This window comes from Nothobranchius furzeri, chromosome 15 (genome assembly GCF_043380555.1).
Source record: "Nothobranchius furzeri strain GRZ-AD chromosome 15, NfurGRZ-RIMD1, whole genome shotgun sequence".
In the NCBI taxonomy this organism is placed as follows: Eukaryota; Metazoa; Chordata; class Actinopteri; order Cyprinodontiformes; family Nothobranchiidae; genus Nothobranchius; species Nothobranchius furzeri.
In genome coordinates, this window is record NC_091755.1 from 50,098,528 (window position 1) to 50,119,525 (window position 20,998).

Consider the following 20,998-nt stretch of genomic DNA (forward strand, 5'->3'; position numbering starts at 1 on the left):
GCAGAGACCTGAAAAAGACGCAAATGTGTGAAATCTGGTGAGTTTTCCCTAGACAGAAGATAAGAAAAGCCATTAATAAATATTTTAATAAGCTCCAAGTTTCCCTTCATGAATTCCACCAGGTTTGCCGAACAAGGCGTCGCAGTGCAGATGGCTGTAGGTGGATTAACTCCTCGTGTGCCGCTCTCTCCCCAACAAGGGCAGCTCTGACTGGGGTGGTGCTGGGCTGCACCCAGCTACGACCACAGCTATGTGGTTGTTTGTTCAGCCTACAAGCCCAGAGCTCAGGACAGACAGCGATAGATGAAGGACGGCGACGGGATTTCACTCAGAGGAAGACTTCCAGATGCGGGTGTTTAACGGGAATGAAGATGAGTCTTTGGTCAAAGTGGAAAAAGTCTAGGCAGCTTTCTACAGTTTAATATCCGTTAAGAGGGAAAAACTTTTAATATAAATTAATTTGACTCATTTACAAGCTCACAACCTCTTTGTTTAACAATAAATACTTTCTGTTGCTGACGAGGCATAAATAAAAGGCTCTGAAACCATTTTCTGGGTTCAGTTTCACAGTCAGCACATTTTGGAGGAGAACCCGCTCCTGAAGATCCACTCGCTCACGGCTCATTAGGTCTAATGAACAACAAATGCAATAAAAGGCACTTTTCACAAACACTGTTAAAAAGGAAAATTTGCTGGGTTGAACGCAGCAACATCCCAGTCAGAACAGGAAATAAATACAGAACGGATCTGTTGGTTCGTCTTTAAAAGCTGAGAGGAGAACATGCTCGGTCTTGCTCCTCAGAAAACCGCGTCCCTCTCCGTGACGGCGTTTCTGAGGACATTAGGAAGGAAAAGGTGAAATCCAAACAGTGCAAAATAAAAACTGCTCTGGTCTAGTCATCATCTAGTCATCGAGTCCTGAGATATTCCGGTGTGGAGTAGTTAAACAGGAAGAAGTCCATCCGATACAAGTTAAAGAGTTTCTTCTGATAAAAGGGACTGATGTGCTTGAAAAAGTGGGCGGCCATGTTGCCGTCAGTCCTGGTGCTCTTACCGGATGTTGGGAATTGGACCGTCCCTTCCACCGTGGCTAATCTGAGCACAGCGCTAGCGTCTGCTTCCAGAGTTTCATACTTCCCCACCACATCATAGTGGATCTGGCAGGGATGGCACAGCGAGTGAACCCGCTCCCAGTGCTCGTTAAACGGTTCTTCCCGTTGTGTCCGAGGGTCTACGAGGTACTGAACAAACTCCCGGAAACTCACGTCACTTCCTCGCTCCATGGCTTCTGGATCAGGGTCCGACCGGTATCGGCGGATGATTTTGGTTCCGTAACGTTTGTGGAAGGCCGTGTTGTAGCTTCTTGTGAATTTATTCCGGTAGGCGGACACGATGCGTTCAAAGGGGTCCCGCACAAAGATGAACTTGAGGTAGCTGCGAAGGCGCTGGTTGATCTCTGTGACGGAGAACTCGGAGAGCGTTCGCAGGTTTCCGGAGACGTGAGCCTCGTTGGCCGGGATGGCCAGAGGGTCTGTGTAGCGGCCGTCACTCGTCAGAACCATGAGCACACGTTTCCAATTGGTGCAGGCCACCTGGGAGGAAGAAAGGGGATTTTCATCTTCAGGAATTCCTAAACATGTAACACCATGTTTATGAAGTTTAACCTGATCTGCCGGCTTATCGTGAGTATAAATGTACCCAAACCAGCAACTTCTAAGAAATTAAAGGAGAAACACAAAAAAATCTTCTCAAGTTCTCACAGCTTGTAAAACTTAACTGAAGCTATGTTGTAAATAAAAGTGGATAAAAAGATCCTGCAGGAGAGTTGTAGTCTGATATGGATGCTTTAGCTTTAGCATTAACATTCTGGCTTTGGTTAAGGACCCACTCACTTTTTCTATTCTATTTGAAAAACATAAAAGTTGGATTTTGATGATTTCTCAGCTAATTTCGGTTGTTTTTATGAGTGTAAACAAGTTCGTCACAGCTGTGGTGGGGTCAGGAGCACTAACCCACCTTGGGTACGTAGCAGTAGATGAGGCCGTGCTTGTCATCCACGATGAGGTGTTTCAGGTCCTCAGGTGAAAGCACCCGTCGCTTCCTCGTGTGGCTCAGACACGCCTGCTCCAACAGCTCCCTGCGGCCTTGGAGGGACTTCTGAGCCGTCGACGGCTGCAGCTGCTTTTGATGAAGACAAAGCAGGACGGATGAGAGGAACCCAACGAGATGTACAGAAACATCCGTTAAATGTGGAACCCTTGGCAGGAAATCTACTGGGACTTCTAGGATTACTCATGTCATCTTTTAAACTATCAACACTAAAGATTATTTAGAGAAACCAGCTTTTTATCATCTTTTATTTTGTAGTTTTATCTGGAGGACCCGCGTGGACCACATATTCTGCTGCTGGTCAGCGGACGCCAGCTGCTGTCTGCACCTTCCTCACTGCACCTTTGGGCTGGAAGACTTGATGGGAAAACAAATATTCACTTTCTGAACAGTTTTAGCTAAAGACTGGAAAACAATAGTTGTGGTCACCTGGTCTCCTTTGTAGAGGGTCTGCAGAGGACTCCTCCTGCTCTTCACAGTTCTGCCGCCGGTCTTCAAAGCAGGTTCTAGAGTTAGACGGGACACCAGAGACAACGTTAGGGGTGAGCGAGGATTTTCTAGCAGTTTAAAACAAAAAATCACTCAGAAATACGGATTTTGAATAATTCAGGGTATCTGCAGGTTTAAGGGAGCCAAATTTAAGACCTTTTTAAGGCCACTTTGACCAAATTTAAGCTATTTAAGCAGGGCTGCAGTAGCTCAACAGGTTGAGCGGGTTGTCCAGTAATCAGAAGGTTGCAGGTTCGATCCCGGCTCCGGACAGAGAATTCTGCTGTTGTGTCCTTGGGCAAGACACTTCACCCACCTTGCCTGCTGGTGGTGGTCAGAGGGACCGGTGGCGCCTGTCCTTGGCAGCCTCGCCTCTGTAAGTGCGCCCCAGGGCAGCTGTGGCTACATCGTAGCTCATCACCATCAGTGTGTGAATGTGTGTGTGTGTGAATGGATCAATGATACACTGTAGTGTAAAGCGCTTTGGAGTCCTTACTCTGACAACTGCGGATCATTTATCCTTTTAAAAAATTAAATTTAAGCTATAATTTCCAGCTATTGCCTGGAACCGGTGCTAACCACGCCGCAATCGTGGGATTAACCATCCAGTTACCATTAAACTTGCACTTGCCCATGGTGCAAGCTCCCACTAGCTCAACCAGCTAATGTGCTCATCTAAAAATAGCCCCCTTTCACAACCAACTGAACGTGTACGGTTCCGCTTACGCCAACATCGTACACAAAAAATGTTGAACACTAACTAGAAATTCACGAAAATTTTATAGAAATAAAAGAATCTTGTTTATTGGGTCTTTGGTAATAAAAGACCTCTGGAAACTGTATTTAAGGATTATTTGTCATTTTTAAGGATTTTTAAGGCCTTAAATTTGGAAAAGCTCATTTAAGACTTTTTAAGACTTTTAGAGACTTTTTAAGGACCCGCGGATACCCTGTAATAAAACAACCACCAGAACCTGGTAGCAACACATGGCTGGTTAGGAAACAACTTTGTGCATTACCACCACCTAGTGGTCATGCTAGCATAGGGGTGTATCTCTGAGAACTGAACATCTTGATGTAATCTAAACTTTGAGCTTTATTTTTGAAAGGGTTACGTATGGGCTTAAATAAGGGCCATAATGTTTGTGTAGTTAAAAGAAAAATTTGAAATTGAAAATATGTAAACTGAAAGCAAAAGTCACATTTTTAGAGTGAACTTTGAAAAAGAAAGACTTGGATTTAAAATAAAATCAAACGTTTGGAATATTTGTAAGAACTGAAACCCCAATGGTATTTTTATTTAGAATTTTTCTGAGTAAACTTTACTAAAGAATTTTTAGTAATTTTTTTTTAATTATTGTTTTTTTAAAAATCCATTCAGTCTCAGATTCCATTTTTTTCACATTCAGATCTTTTTAATTAATGTACAAAAAATTTCTTCAGGTTCAGATTTTTCTTTCAGCTTCAGATTTTTTTTTTCACTTTCGGATCTGTATTTTTCAGTTACAGACTTTTGGCCCTGTTTTGGCCTGGTGGGCGTGGCTACACAGAGAGGGGCGGGGAATCATGAGTGACAGCAGGCCGCTGGAGGCTGAAGACGGCCCATTTTTCATGTTGCCTTCAGGAAACCTGGGAATAAACACAATTTATCAAACACCTCCTGCACTGTATTATTTGATAATGGTTAGATAACATGTCATGCATAACTGCTTAAACTCAGTTACTAAAGCTCTTTCAATCAGTAATGTGTACAAATTACGCAGTGACTGATCAATTATGAGAAGTTTTCCCAACTACTACGTGAGAAGTAGTAGAAGTTAGGCACGGACAGACAGGGAAGTTGTCCGGGGCGGCATTTTTTCATGACACAAAAGGGAGGCACAAGCGCTGAGTAAAAAAATTAAAAAGAAAGAAATCTGTGCCGCACCGAGGTTTTCTATTCTATCTGTCATATCACAGAGTCTGGATTGGAAACAACAAGTTGGCGCCCCCTGCAGCTGCAGGCGCTCCTGCTGACTGAGAGGGTTCAGGTGCACTGTGTGTGTATGAAGAAGAGGAAGGGGAGGGGCGCGGCGGGGGAATTCACCTCTGGGTCTTTCCCAAATGAAATGAGCGGGTAGGGGCTGAATCAACTGTATTAACATGGCTAAAGTCAATCACATCTTGATGTTCTTCCATTTAACACACGTTTCATTCATAATATCATAAACACAGGCCTATCATTCTTTCAGGTTTTTCTGAATTGTGTGAAATGGCCGAATAAAAAAAAGTCCTGACTAAAGGAAACTTATTGAGTCAAGAGCCAAACAGAAGAGATGAACATGAAAAAGCTAAAACCACCAGCCGCATTGTGGGGGCCTGGGAAAGACCCAGAGGTGAATTCCCCCGCCGCACCCCTCCCCTTCCTCTTCTTCATACACACACGGTGCACCCACCTGAACCCTCTCAGTCAGCAGGAGCGCCTGCAGCTGCAGGGGGCGCCAACTTGCTGTTTCCAATCCAGACTCTGTGATATGACAGATTGAATATAAACCTCGGTGCGGCGCAGATTTCTTTCTTTTTATTTTTTTACTCAGCGCTTGTGCGTCCCTTTTGTGTCATGAAAAAATGCCGCCCCGGACAACTGCCCTGTCTGACCGTGCCTAAAACTGCTACTGATTTCACCATGAAAATTAAATAAAAAAACAGAATAGCCGAAAATGAATCTTACTTTTAACCGTAACAATAGCCACTTCGTAAATTCTTAGCATTCACAGACTGCAGTGTAACTTTTCCAAACTTAAACACTCACCTGACTGTTCGCACCAGCAGTGTTGTTGGATGACGACGCCATCGTTCCCTGAGGCACAACAGCAGCACCCATGTATGCTACTTTGAGAGCATGGGAAATGATCACTTCTCACGTAGTGGTTGGGAAAACTTCTCATAATTGATCAGTCACTGTGTAATTTGTACACATTACTGATTGAAAGAGCTTTAGTAACTGAGTTTAAGCGGTTATGCATGACATGTTATCTAACCATTATCAAATAATACAGTGCAGGAGGTGTTTGATAAATTGTGTTTATTCCCAGGTTTCCTGAAGGCAACATGAAAAATGGGCCGTCTTCAGCCTCCAGCAGCCTGCTGTCACTCATGATTCCCCGCCCCTCTCTGTGTAGCCACGCCCACCAGGCCAAAACAGGGCCAAAAGTCTGTAACTGAAAAATACAGATCCGAAAGTGAAAAAAAAAAAAAATCTGAAGCTGAAAGAAAAATCTGAACCTGAAGAATTTTTTTGTACATTAATTTAAAGGATCTGAATGTGAAAAAATTTAATCTGAGACTGAATGGATTTTTAAAAAAACAATAATTAAAAAAAAATTACTGAAAATTCTTTAGTAAAGTTTACTCAGAAAAATTCTAAATAAAAATATCATTGGGGTTTCAGTTCTTACAAATATTCCAAACGTTTGATTTTATTTTAAATCCAAGTCTTTCTTTTTCAAAGTTCACTCTAAAAATGTGACTTTTGCTTTCAGTTTACATATTTTCAATTTCAAATTTTTCTTTTAACTACACAAACATTTTGGCCCTTATTTAAGCCCATAGTTACGCAGCTATGGCTGATGTGCATCTAAACTACCAGAAAGACTCAGCAGGAAAATGGAATAAAGGATCGCGACTAGCAGAAAGAGCAAAAACTAGTGGTGTGTGTGTGTGTGTGTGTGTGTGTGTGTGTGTGTGTGTGTGTGTGTGTGTGTGTGTGTGCGCGCGTGTGTGTGTGTGTGTGTGTGTGTGCGCGCGTGTGTGTGTGTGTGTGTGTGTGTGTGCGTGCGTACGTGTGCGTGTGCGCGCGCCAGAGGATTCAGCTGGTAAATTTCACGTGGGATCACGGCTCTGTGTGTACAGGGTCATCGTCTTCCTCCGCTTATCCGGGTCCGGGTCGCGGGGGCAGCATCCCAACTAGGGAGCTCCAGGCCGTCCTCTCCCCGGCCTTGTCCACCAGCTCCTCCGGCAGGATCCCAAGGCGTTCCCGGACCAGATTGGAGATGTAACCTCTCCAACGTGTCCTGGGTCGACCCGGGGGCCTCCTGCCAGCAGGACGTGCCCGAAACACCTCCCCAGGGAGGCGTCCAGGAGGCATCCTGAACAGATGCCCAAACCACCTCAACTGGCTCCTTTCGATCCAGAGGAGCAGCGGTTCTACTCCGAGTCCCTCCCGAATGTCCGAGCTCCTCACCCTATCTCTAAGGCTGAGCCCGGCCACCCTACAGAGGAAACTCATTTCGGCCGCTTGTATCCGCGATCTCGTTCTTTCGGTCATTACCCAAAGCTCATGACCATAGGTGAGGATTGGGACGTAGATCAAATCGAGACCCTGGCTTTCTGGCTCAGCTCCCTCTTCCCCACGACAGATTGGCTCAGCGTCCGCATCACTGCAGACGCCGAACCAATCCGCCTGTCGATCTCCCGATCCCTCCTACCCTCACTCGTGAACAAGACCCCGAGATACTTAAACTCCTCCACTTGAGGTAGGACCTCTCCCCCGACCCGGAGGTGGCAAGCCACCCTTTTCCGGTCGAGAACCATGGTCTCAGATTTGGAGGTGCTGATCCTCATCCCAGCCGCTTCACATTCGGCCGCGAACCTACCCAGCAAGAGCTGAAGGTCAGAGCTGGATGAAGCTAGGAGGACCACATCATCCGCAAAAAGCAGAGACGAGATTCTCCTGCCACCAAACTCGACACACTCCACACCACGGCTGCGTCTAGAAATTCTGTCCATAAAAGTGATGAACAGAACCGGTGACAAAGGGCAGCCCTGGCGGAGTCCAACCCTCACTGGGAACAGGTCCGACTTACTACCGGCTATGCGGACCAAACTCACGCTCCTCTGGTAAAGGGACTGAATGGCCCTTAACAGAAAGCCACCCACCCCATACTCCTGGAGCGTCCCCCACAGGGTGCCCCTGGGGACACGGTCATAAGCCTTCTCCAAATCCACAAAGCACACTCCATCACCCTTGCAAGGGTATAGAGCTGGTCCACAGTTCCACGGCCAGGACGAAAACCACATTGCTCCTCCTCTATCTGAGATTCAACTATCGATCGGACCCTCCTCTCCAGTACCTTGGAGTAGACCTTTCCAGGGAGGCTGAGGAGTGTGATCCCCCTATAGTTGGAACACACCCTCAGGTCACCCTTCTTAAAGATGGGGACCACCACCCCGGTCTGCCACTACCTATGAACTGCCCCCGATGACCACGCAATGTTGTAGAGACGTGTCAACCATGACAGCCCTACATCCATAGCCTTGAGATACCCAGGACGAACCTCATCCGCCCCCGGGGCTCCGCCGCTGTGTAGTTGTTTGACTACCTCAGCAACTTCTGCCCCCGAGATCGGACAGTCCATCCCCAGGCCTCCCAGCTCTGGTTCCTCCTCGGAATGCGCATTGGTGGGATTGAGGAGCTCCTCAAAGTATTCCTTCCACCGTCCGACTATAGCCTCAGTTGACGTCAGCAGCTCCCCATCCCCACTGTAAACAGTGTGAGCGAGTTGCTGCCTTCCTCTCCTGAGGCGCCGGACAGTTTGCCAGAACCTCTTTGGAGCTGATCGATAGTCTTTCTCCATGGCCTCACCAAACTCCTCCCACGCCCGAGATTTTGCCTCGGCAACTGCCACTGCTGCACCCCGCTTGGCTATCCGGTACCTGTCTGCTGCCTCCGGAGACCCACAGACCAGCCACGCCCTGTAGGCCTCCTTCTTCAGCCTGACGGCTCCCCGAACCTCTGGTGTCCACCAGCGGGTACGGGGGTTGCCACCACGACTGGCACCGACCACCTTACGACCACAGCTAGCAACAGCCGCCTCGACAATCGCAGAGTGGAACAAGGCCCACTCGGACTCAATGTCCCCCACTGCTCTCGGGACGTGGTCAAAGCTCTGCCGGAGGTGGGAGTTGAAGACCGTCTTGACAGGTTCTTCTGCCAGGCATTCCCAGCAGACCCTCACTATGCGTTTGGGTCTGCCAGGTCTACGCGGCATGTTCCCTTGCCATCTGATCCAACTCACCACCAGGTGGTGATCAGTTGACAGCTCTGCCCCTCTCTTCACTCGGGTGTCCAAAACATACGGCCGCAGGTCAGATGATACGACTACAAAATCTATCATCGACCTGTGACCTAGGCTGCCTTGGTACCAAGTGTACCGGTGGGCATCCTTATGTTCGAACATGGTGTTCATTATGGCCAAACTGCGGCTTGCACAGAAGTCCAATAACAAAACACCGCTCGAGTTCTGATTAGGTGGGCCGTTCCTCCCAATCACACCCCTCCAGGTCAAGCTGTCATTGCCCACGTGAGCATTGAAGTCCCCCAGCAGGACAATGGAGTCCCCTAATGGAGCACTATCTAGCACTCGTGTACAGGGTCTACGTAGTGATTTCTACTATATTCAACATGCTGTTCAGTACCGAATCTGGACTCTCTGTCAGGATGACGACGGTAGAAAACATAAAGCCAACGACAGAAAGGAAGTTTGGTTTTATTATGTTTTCTTTTGATAAAGGTCGGACATGGACAGCACAACTAAAGGAGGTCTAAGGGACCGAGGCCCATGTCTTTATTACACACCTAGACGGGGCCAGTAGAGGAGTGCAGCAATGGACGGGTTGTAATTAGTTAGATTAAATAAATAGTAAATATCATAACACTGAAAGTGCGGGCTAAGAACAGGTCTAAGTGAATTCTCAGGCAGCTCTGAAGGACTCCCCACTGAGTTAAAGTCTTACATCACAACATAAGGAAAACATGAAGCCTCCCTGGATTTAAAGAGGTTTAGATTACTCTGTAAAGTTGTATGAAGAGTTTCTCTGGAGCCAACTTTCCGATGCTTCACTGCTCAGATTTATTCACGAGGAGGAAAATCCTCCTTCCTTCCATTTATGGATGTCAGAGAACCGCTTTTCTCTCCAGATATTTATCATTTAGGTGTTCTTTCATAGCACAAACAAAACAAAGTGAGGAAGACCAACTCCCAGCCTAAACGGCCTGACATTACTGTGTAACCAATGAGCACAAGCTCATGAGTCCCTCCAGCCTTTCCTTCCTGCTGCTAAATCTCCTAATGGCAGTTCATATTAAGGTCTGTAGCTAATAGCATTATTTATAAAAAACTAACTCATGTGTGGACGAACAATAACACGGGCTGATCTAATTCTTACAGCGGAAGTTAAGAAAGAACTTGGGAGTGGGAGTGGGACCTACTGAAGGAAAAAACACCAAAATGATGTGAAGTTGGGGCCTTTAAGCCTAACTGCATTTCAATAAAATGCTTCAAAGCTCTGAAATGGCTTTCAGTACATTTCTGCACCAGTTTGGGAGTCTAGCAGTATAAAACACTAGAGTACTAGTTCCTGTTTAAGCTGTAAATCATAACGGCTTCCTGTTGCTTTCAGGAAGCAGACATCACAAAAAGCAGAACAGCAGTGGTACTAGTGACCCAGCAATGAAGCTTCAAATCCCCAACTTCCTTCTGAGGAACCTCTGCAGCAAAGTTTTATATAATCATGTTTTCACAATACACCCTCATCCATCCATCGTCTGAACCCGCTTTGTCCACATAGGGTCGCGGGGGGGGGGGGGGGGGGGGGGGGGGCAATCAGGCGGGGTACACCCTGGACAGAGAGCCAGTCCATCGCAGGGCAACACACAGACACAGGACAAACAACACACACACACTCACACCTAAGGACAATTTAGACAGACCAATCAACCTAACAGTCATGTTTTCGGACTGTGGGAGGAAGCCGGAGTACCCGGAGAGAACCCACACATGCACAGGGAGAACATGCAAACTCCATGCAGAAAGATCCCAGGCCAGGAATCGAACCCAGGACCTTCTTGCTGCAAGGCAACAGCTCTAACCACTGTGCCACTGCGCAGCCACAATACACCCTTAGATAATGATAACATATACAGAGGTTTGAAGCACACAGACCGCAGCATGAGACAGATCCAGGTTACAACACGATGAATCCGGCATCACGGCTCTGTAAACAGTTCACATCATAACAGACACCTTCAGCAAACTCCAAAGCATTCCCCAGGAAGCAAGAAAGTAGGTGAACAACTCATGTGGAGACTGTTTATATTCAGGGTTTAGTGCGGGACTAAAGCGTCTACATCCACACACCGATCACAGACAAAACGGTGAAGGTGTCAGCAGAAATCATTCAGACCGCTTCTGCATGTTTTGGACATAGATGTGTTCAGCTTGCTTCACACCTGAATCTACTCATTTAATCACCTGTTAATCCATTAAAATCAGGAGGAAAGCAGCTGTTTGGTAGGACAGGAACCCCAGAGGACGGTTTAACCTTTGTCTCAGCTCAGATTGAGAAACCAGGTAAGATGAGAAGGTAAGGTAAGCTCTATTCCAGAAAGCTTCTCCAACCATCTCCTTCAGTGTAACAACAGCTACGTCGTCTTTAGCGTGAGGTGGGTTTTCTGTGTTCATGAAAATGGCCGCTAACATCTCTTCTGTGTGACATGCTTCATCACATGCACCAGAAACCCCATCACTTCCTCCCAACACACAGGCAGTTGAAGAGGGTGAGGCCTAAATCTGACTACAGTCACACCTACAGGCTGCCGCTGAACCTGTTTTCCTGATTTTAACAGTTTGTCGCACATGTCGAGTCCTGTAGGTTTCTGTTTATCCAGCAATAAACAGGTTTCGTTGAGCCGTTCACTCCACTGAAACATAAACAAATGAGGATTGGCTAATCATGCTGAAGAAGGTGAGACGTTTCTGTCTATGCCCAACCATCACATCTAAAAGTCAGATGAAAACTCATCTGTTCTTCAATTGAATGATAAACTTATTTTTTCTGAAACCAAATTTTCTTCAAGCACTCTTGAACACAAAGGAAACCTCAACGGCGTCATAACGTCCCTCTGATGTCTGCTTTAGCAAAACACGTGCTAGTAGTAAAATAATTAGAGCGTTTACGCAGAGATATAAATAACTACAGTAGAATTAAATAAATGTGTGATGTTTACCCACAGATATTAGGATGACAAAGACAGTGTTGGTATAGAAAACAGATTCTCATTTTGTTATTTGAGTTTAGCAACTCAGCGATATTTGGTTGGGCAACCTTTTCATTAATGGAGTTCAGGTAGGATTTGTAAACAAGCCATCAGTTGAGCTAAGCTTGAACTAAGCTAAAATAGACATTTCCTGCTATGTTATATTGTTGGCTCTCTAACTTCACTAATGATGAGTTTCCTGTCAGAAGCCACGATGCTTAACATTCAAACGACTTCCACTCACCTTTCAAAAGCTTATCTGTTCACTACTTCCTACGCAGCACACATTTATTCTGCACTAGTGACACTCCACATAGTAACGCATTCATAGACAGAAGGGATGCTTGCTGCAGCGTGGCCGCGTCACATAAAAGAGCAACTCTGTGGCTGAAGATACTGGAGTTCCTCTTATTTTAGTCTAAGAAAAACGCAGACTCACTGGTAGGGATGCAACGATACCACTTTTTTCCAAACCGATACGATACCGATACTTGGATCTGGGTACTCGCCGATGCCGATTACCGATAAAGATACTTCTACCATACAAAAAAATGCAATGAATTAGAATACAGGTTTTATTTTCTTCTCTGTTTTCAATAGGAAAAGATTGTGAGGTAGATAAAAAGTAAATTATGTTGATATAAATGATCACAAAACTAAAATATTAGGTGAACGGAAATGACAAGTTACAGTGAAGTCACTTTCAAGCAACTGTATTGGTATCAGTTACTGGTATCTGTTAACTTTTACCGATACTGGCATCGGTATCTGTATCGGCACCAATACCGATACCAGTATCGTATCGGTGCATCCCTACTCACTGGCATCGACAAATGTTGTCTGTTTTTTAAATGTTTAGGTCATGACTGAAAGAAGAATACCTGAAGGAAACAGGTCTAGTTTATCACAAAGTGATGACAATGCACTTTTAAAATAAATCACCATTTATTTAATGATTAATCATTGACATAAACAAAACAAAAAAATATTAAATGGAATGTTTTATTGGGTTAGGCATGAATTTAGAAATATCTGCTACATATTCTAAATAATCCTTCCAACAAGAGCTACATCTTTGATGTTGGTGTTAAAGTTGAACTACACCAGCAGCGGTTTCATCATAACAGCAGGTCTGGGAACCATTATCTGCCTCTGCACCAACACCAGTAGTTTAGATCAGCTGAACAAGCCGAGTGTTCCCAACAGCAGAAATTAGGCTAAAGGACAAGGGTAGACAAGGGTAGCAAAAACGGATACCACTGCAGCATGGTATCATTAACTACAATCACTCTCAGCACTTCTTTATTTTATCATAATTTCCTCTTTCTCCTTCAGCAAGTAGTCAGCTTCTTTGTAACAAAATTCTCAGCAGCTACTGAAAAGGGTTCCACTTTACTTGGAACATTGCACCTTGGTAGGAGATCTGCATATACTCTGATTAATGTGTATTTCCTCGGTCTCATCACTAGCGATGGGTACCGAACTCTGTACGTTTTAAGGTACCGACCGAATTCCACAGTACCGACTGAGCACCGATTCACGTCATTTGAAACGGTGCCTCGTTTCGGCACCCGTCCTTCATAACGAGAACTTGCCTAGACAGCTGTGCATGCGCAAGAGCGTTATGTCGGTCGCTGAGAGCGAGTTGTAAACAGAGCAGCACGGTAGAAAGAACGCAGGCTAAAGCTTGGGTCCACTTCACTAAATGTGATGGGTAACTGGGTGGTGATGAAACCAGCGACAACAATCTAAGTGAGACATCCTCATCTTAATCTGCTCCGGTAGGTAAATAAAATGTTTAAGAAAACCTTAGCTTGATTTGTTAGCTTCCGTTCCGCTAATGGTGTGTTCGCTTTCTCCTTGGAACTCCGAATTTCCGACTAGAAGAACATGAACGCGCTCTAAAGTTTGGCTTCACTTTACTAAATGCGACGGGTGATTGGGTGAAGATGAAACCAGTGACAACGATCTAAGTGTGAGGCATCATCGTTTTAATCTGCTCCAGCAGCTAAATAAACTGTTTAAGATAACGTTAGCTTGATATGTTAGCTTCCATTGCCACCATTGTTATCAGCTAATGGTGCGTTCGCTTTCTCCATGGAAATTCTAACTTCCCAGTAGGAAAAATCAAATGAAAAAGGACAGCAAAAGGAATGAAGATACACAGTAAATTTAGTTCACAGTGAAGATGTTTGCTTCAGTTTAATTATCAGCTTATAAAACTACAAGGACGATGTTAAAATACAAACAGTTGTACGTTATCTATTGTGATATTTATCAAATATGGTTATATATTGAGAAAAATATATATTTAATTACAAAAGAGAATTAAAATACTAAACACTCAAAAGTATCTAAAATTGGTACCGTTAAGTACCGGTATCGATTCCTAGGTACTGGGAATTAGAATCGATTCAAATGTCAAAGGTACCCATCCCTACTCATCACCAATGTTGTGAGTATCTGTGAGTTGAACAGGCATTGTTGTTGGTTTTCCCTTCAGCCATTGCAGAAACATTACAGATGATGCTACAGTGGTAAAGTGAAAAATACACATTTAATAAAGGCCAGCTGTTTACCTGATTACTTAACATGCTTTGGATGGTTTGAATATTACAGCCTGGTGATTCCACCACATTAGTCAGATTATGGACAAATGTGTCATCTCCCCTGTGAAGCTGTTGCTTCCTGGACTTACAGTAAAGTCACAGTGAGGACAACACAACGAGTTTATTCCACTAAGCATGTACATATTTAATTAGTTGTACTACTTTGTTACGCACTTGGAAGTTTCAACACAAGTAATACAAAAAGGCAGTATATATCTCAACATATATTTGACTTTACCCGTTAACTCATTCACTGCCAATGATGATTTAAGTTGTCATTTGCATGTTTTTACTGTGTGGGCATCGGAACGAGCCCCCGCACCATGAGAACAAACATCTCAGCTCCAAAGTCGATCTTCATCCGCATACGTCACACGTCACGTGATCAACAAGCAGAAAATCCATGTGTTAGGAGATCGTTTTGGGCCGCTGCTGTAAAAAAAGTGAGGTGCGAACTAGGGATGTGACAAAATATCATTTGGCGAAAACTCGCAATACAAAACGTGACGAAATGCATCGAGGTAAAAAAAAATGGGCCACAAAATTAGACTAGGCGACACTGCTGCATGATTTGTGTATTAGTAGGGCAGGCATACAGTCTATGGTGGCAGGCTGATAGCACCATCTCTGCTGATAAAGCAGGGTAAAACTACATAATTTTTTTTTTAAAACATCCGAGGAACGGTGCAGTGTGTTGTGACGTCAAGTCACAGTGCATGTTGTAACAACAACACTGCAGGCTACAGCGAGTGAACAAATATTAGCATTAGCACCAAGTTTGTGCCACCAACTGCCTTGCCCCGAAAGAGCAGAACAATGGAGTCAAATGAGGTCAAAATTGAGGATGCTCCTCCTGGATACAGGCAGGGTCCGAAATTAACACTCGCCAAATGCGAGTAAATTGCTCCATTTGGCGAGTAAATTTTTGAGCTCTACCTGCCACCTGGCGAGTAAATGTTTGCACCAAATTAGTTATGTTTATCAGTCATCTTCCACGGATTTCTGATACTCCTCCCGCCTGCATGCAACGTACACAAACGTACGCGAAACTTGAACGCCGCATCCAACGTCATTTCCACCTATCCCATTCAATCAGTTTATCAAGTTAGCCGTTAGCTTTGTGTTAAAACTAGCGGTGAAATGTGGCGGTTTTTAACTGGAGTCAGCCAGCCTTCCAAAAGAAAACTCGTCGAACTGGAAGAAAAACCACCAGGACCAGTGGCAACCAGAAGATTTTGTGAAAAGTGGCGAAATGGAGACGGCGGAGTCGTGAGACAATGGCTACATTATGATGGCCACGTAGCGTTGCTGCCTTTCACAGACAACTGGCCCTCGGCATTCTTCAAATATCCAAAAAAAATGCCCGTACTTCCGACTTTGTCTTCTTTGAGGGATAATAAATGTCCCAAGTGCTGCCGTCTCCTCTGGCCATTGTTTCAGCTTTAGCTTAAAGAAAGTTTTGGTCGTAAACAACAAAGTGCGCATGTGCCGCCGGCAACTTCCAACAGATGATACGGTGGCTGGTAAGGGTCACCGCGCCTACACCGCAGCCACGGTAATCCACCGAGATATTTTTTTAAACAAGACTGTTATTATTATTGTCAACTTTTTTTTTACCGGGGTTTACTGCTACACCGGTTACCGTGACAACCCTAGCCCTGACACACTTTCAGATATTCTCATGGTGCAGCTGTGTTCTCCAGAGATCAAGGACTATGACCCAAATGAGGCTGTAATGCTTTGGCACAAAGACGGTGTCAGAAGCAGGAGGCCAGACTTCATGGACAGAGAAAACAAGGAGTCTGACTAGATTTCAATGAAAGAGTTCACAAAAACATCTCTAAAACTAAAAAAATAAATAGTAAAAATGACAAAAGAGTTGTTTTTCTTATTAATTGATGTTTTAATTATTTTGTCACTCTGTTTGGAATCAACATAATATAGAATAACATGCTTTAGGTAGATCTAAATCATTTAAAATTTTGGCCGGTAAAAAATATGCTTGGCCGGTAGATTTTCATCATCTACCGGCCAACTTGGCCGGTGAGTAAAAAATTTAATTTCGGACCCTGGATACAGGTCATCTGTCTGGCAGTATTTTGGCTTTCCGGTTAAAAAAGACAATGACGGCAATAGAGTAACGGAAAAGACCAAGACTGTGTGTAAGCTATGCTATGCTGTCATTCCGTACACCACCTCCAACACAACAAACATGAACCACCACCTTCAACGTTACCATAAAAATGTGAAGACGGCCTTGGCAAAAACAAGCCTACCGAGAGGACAGCTGACCATGAAACAAGCACTGACACCAACTCTACCTCCGTCAAGTCCACGTGCAAAACAGATAACCCGGCTCATTGGTGAGTTCATAGCGGACTACATGGCTCCATTTAACATAGTTGAGAACAGAAAATTCATCCAAATGTTCAAGGTGCTGGAGCCCAAGTTTAAGATGCCATGCCGAGGACATTTTTCAGAGAAGGTAATCCCGGAAATTTAGAATGAAATGAAACAAAGCGTGAAAGAGTGTCTAAAAAATGCCAACTGCGTCGCTCTGACCACCGACAGCTGGACCTCGCATGCAACACAGAGTTATGTCACCATCACGGCACAAGTCATCAACGAAAAATGGGAGAGTAAAAGCTTTGTGTTGCAAACTCGTGAGCTAAGTGAAAGTCATACTGGTGTTAACATAGCTCAAGTGTTGAGAAATTCACTGAGTGAGTGGGAGCTAACAAGGCCACACACAACCATTGCTTGTGTCACAGACAACGCGAGCAACATGGACATTGCTGTGAGAGAGAGCGGTCTCCACCCTCACATCAAGTGCTTGGTGCATGTTGTGAATCTGGCCAGTAAGAGAGGCTTGGCTGTATCCCGCGTTGCGCGCCTTGGTCGTGTGCGAAGAATAACTACATTTTTTCACAAGAGCACCACGGCCACCGCAGTACTGACCAACAAGCGAACCCAGTTGGAACTGCCTCGGCATAAACTCATCACCTATGTCCAGACCAGGTGGAACAGCACGAACGAAATGCTGGCGCGCTACCTGGAGCAGCAAGCAGCTGTCTCAGCAGCGTTGAGCTGCCCAGAAATCCGAAGGAATGCGAGAGAAATCGACACTCTGGATCACACTGATATATCAGATGTAGAAGACATAGTGAAACTGCTTAAGCCACTGAAGACAGCCACAACTGTTGTCTGTGATGAAAAAGAGCCCACTGTTTCACTGATAATGCCACTGAAGTACATGATCGAGCAAAGCATGTCACCAAACGAAAATGACACACAGACCATCGCCAACATGAAAAGCGCCATCTTACTCGACATCTCGGACCGATACACCGGGGACTGTAATGACGTGCTGCAGGAGTGCACAGCGCTTGACCCACGATTCAGAAGCCTGTCCCATCTGAATGATGAACAACGTGAGTCCATCTATGCCCGAATATGTGAAAAAGCTTCAGCACTTCATGAGCAGCGCAACCAGGTAGGCTAACTTTTATTGGAAAGAAAAAAAAATTGAGGTTTCCTGCTTCATGTGTGTAACTCTGTATGTATGTGCAGGCCAGAGTCTGAAAACTTATTTCTCATGTTTTTTTTTATTAGTCGATCAGAGAGAGAGTGAATGAAAGTGAAGGACAGAAATGTTTAACCTGTTTTTCTATTTTATTTATTTTCAGATACACTGGTTAATAAGGGTGTTCCTGTTTGTGTTTGGCCTGTTAGGCCTTGTGTTTCTCTGTGTGCAACTGGAAAAAATTAACAAGTTGTTATTATACAGTAATATTTTTTTCCCTTTTTTTCTGATTTGATATTGTATCATGACGTATCGTTTCGTGACTCAGACATATCAAGGTGCATCGTATCGTGAGTTTAAGTAGATCGTCCCATTCCTAGTGCGAACCGGAAAAGCTTCTGCCGATCACAATTCAACAATGGATTATGAAAGAATGGATGATGCTCAAAATGTGCAGATTGTTCCTGATTGTAGTCTCCTCTTTGTTTTGGTAGTTTTGGCGTTGAAAACCATCCTAGCGCACAACGTTCTGTGACCCTTAAAAAAACAGTAAAAATGCTGAGAATTGGCAGTGAATGACTTATTAAAATATGCTGTTTAAATCTTGTAAATCAAATTTAAAAAGTTAATAGCTAAATTTAAATCCTAAACATACTATGTTTAGATTCTGATTTTGTTTTTGTTGAGAAATATTTGCGCGATGGACCTGTTGTCTGTGAAAGCAGTCGGCTGGCAGAGCGGTCTGTCAGTTTGTAGCTTAACATTTGTGCGTGCATTTGTGTGTGTGTGGAGATCCATCCAAAAAGAGATGGTGCATTATATTAGAAAATATGGCAGAAAAGGTACCAACATCGAATAGAAAATGTAAGATAATGTGAGTGTTTATGGTTGATTGACACAGTATCATTATGCCTTGTGTTACACCATGTTCTTAAACCATCAGGTTCTGTGACTCTAGAGGAAAGCTTGAAGAAAGGGGGGTGAAACGTAGTCTGCTTGAACAGCTTCTCCCAAGAACATCCTCTCTACCTGTTTGTTTTACAGAGTTTTTGTCCTCTTACACACTTTAATGTACTCCTTATCAGATGCTGCTGTGAGGTCTAAAACATTATTTACGCTATCTCCAGATCCTAGATTCTAACTCTTAATATCTCACCTTAGAAAGGTCATAAGCTAAATTACAGCATGATGTTTCCAAAAGATTACTTTAAAAAGATGGTTTCTTCAACCTTTTTTCACCTACAATCAAATTAAAGGACAGAAATGGGAAATTAAAAGCCAAGTGAGGCCAGGATAAGACCGAGCCTAGCAAGACTTTGTTGTTGGTTTTTAACCTGCCTTAAATACATAAACAATAAGAAGCAGTAATTACAACAATTCTGTGCGTCGTTGACATCCTGTGAATTAGTCCTGTCTAATGTGGCTCCAACCAGCTTCACGTGTGGCTTTGGTTGCAACTGGCGGGGCTCTAAATCTGACAAGCTCGGACAGGTCAGGCAGTGGGGTGGAGGGGTGTCGCCGGAGGGTGGAGAGAGGTCAATGAGAGTGCTGAAGTGTGCTGCTTATTGGGTCAGCAACATGTGGTTTGTGTGTCGGCGTGTGACGGCTATATAAAGTGGTTTATTGCGTTTCCAAAATGACGTGTGCTTGGGCAACAGTTCGGGTGTGCAGCATTGTAACTGTTGCATGGAATATAAACGTTAGCAACATATTTTCTCGATTTATTAAATGCATAAACATATATTCACTCTGTAAAATGTGGGGCACACACCGTATAGTTGTAAATAGCAGAAGTACAACTATGTGCTTGTTTCTTCTTCTTCACTAAGCACAATAAAACAGCTTCTTGAACTCTCTGGACCACCTCATCTAAGCATGTAGGGCAACCACACATCACTCATCTAGCAGCCCTGTTTCTCCAACTCCTCACCCAGAAACCTGCAAGCTGGTTGGGGTCAGTCTGTCTTTTTAATTGAGCAGAATGGGGCTCTGGCCAGGAAGGACCCAAGGAGGTAGGAGGAGGAGAGGGGATGCAGCAAAGGAATGCAGGGGGTCTCCGTGTGTGTGTGTGTGTGCGTGTGTGTGTGTGTGTGTGTGTGTGTGTGTGTGTGTGTGTGTGTGTGTGTGGAGGGGGGTGGCTTTATAAACATTCCACTCTTCACAGTGCTCCTATTCATGCGTCACTACATTAAACAATCTGTTTAAAACACATTATTACACACGCAGGTGTTTTAATATTGCTATTTGGACAAATATGTTTGTTTATAAATGACACAACTTCAATAAACACCTGGAAACTAAACATCACACTCTATTGTCCACCACAAAATTAAATGACTTGACATTTACATTAAAAAATTTGCGAACTGAATTGTTCCCACAAATATGTCATTAATGTCAAATCTCTGATCGGGCTGCTTGTTTCCCTTTTCTTTAGCTAGCGATGTCGCCGTATCAGTTTGTAACTATAAATTAACATTGTCGAGCTTTTTACAGTGAGTTTGAGTGTTTTATTATGTGTTAAGAACAAAAAGTGTAAGTGCAGAGACTTGCCTGGTTTGGTGATGCTCTGGAAGTAAAGAACAAGCACGAAGAGCGAGCACAGGCAAGTCGCCAGGAACAGACGTCCTCCTCTGGGCATCCCCATCATGAAGTCCCGCTCCACCGGCGGAGCCCCCGACCCCTCGTCGATACCGCGCCACGGTTCATACGTGACACATCGGAAGGGAGGTGCGACACGCTCGAATAAAGCAGGGACCTGTTGATTTTCGGGGAATAATACTACTGCTGATAGAATGGAACAACCAGGAGCAGCGAGGACGTCTCTTCTTTATGTGAGCGGACCTTAAATCCAGAACAGCTAACGGTCCGGTCGGCCGTTCTTTTCGCACAGTTCTGGTTTCTTAATAATAATTTAGCCTCAAGCAACAAGTAGAATAATCTTTCTTGTAAATACTTCAGGTTTTAAATCCAACAAAAAGTCAGGAACCGGACCGACTCCGTTTCCGCTCGCCTCGTTGCCCGCATCTCCAGTATGGTGTCTCAGAAGTTTGTCGAAAAACTTCTTCTCCTCCGGCCAATCATGACGTCACATTCTCCTACTGCCGCTCACGCGCCCACTCTTTCCTAAATGCTGCATTCATACACCCTCGGAATTAGGAACACTACGCTCAAACGTAATATGTCTGTGTA

At 44.5% G+C, this 20,998-nt stretch overlaps 1 protein-coding gene across 2 annotated transcripts; it reads right to left on the reverse strand.

Annotated features, from left to right (window-relative positions):
- Nucleotides 1-697: 697 nt before the first annotated feature.
- LOC107391330 (carbohydrate sulfotransferase 11) lies at nucleotides 698-20,684 on the reverse strand. 2 transcript variants are annotated; one of them, XM_015968596.3, is made up of 4 exons: nucleotides 20,360-20,684; nucleotides 2,539-2,615; nucleotides 2,017-2,178; nucleotides 698-1,592 (listed from the first exon to the last, which is right to left on the reverse strand). In XM_015968596.3, exons 1-4 carry the CDS (start codon nucleotides 20,454-20,456, stop codon nucleotides 909-911), a joined length of 1,020 nt encoding a protein of 339 aa, XP_015824082.1. In that variant the 5' UTR covers nucleotides 20,457-20,684; the 3' UTR covers nucleotides 698-908. The 2 variants fall into 2 exon arrangements, with proteins under 2 accessions (XP_015824082.1, XP_015824081.1); XM_015968595.3 differs by having other exon boundaries at nucleotides 2,017-2,181.
- Nucleotides 20,685-20,998: the final 314 nt, after the last annotated feature.

What these genes read in the sequence shown, in the direction of transcription:
- LOC107391330 (XM_015968595.3), bottom strand. Translation starts at nt 20,456, where the DNA reads ATGATGGGGATGCCCAGAGGAGGACGTCTGTTCCTGGCGACTTGCCTG. An exon ending in CCAGAGCATCACCAAACCAG is followed by an intron (nt 2,616 to 20,359) that starts GCAAGTCTCTGC and finishes GTCTAACTCTAG; the next exon opens with AACCTGCTTTGAAGACCGGC. An exon ending in CCCTCTACAAAGGAGACCAG is followed by an intron (nt 2,182 to 2,538) that starts GTGACCACAACT and finishes CTTCATCAAAAG; the next exon opens with CAGCTGCAGCCGTCGACGGC.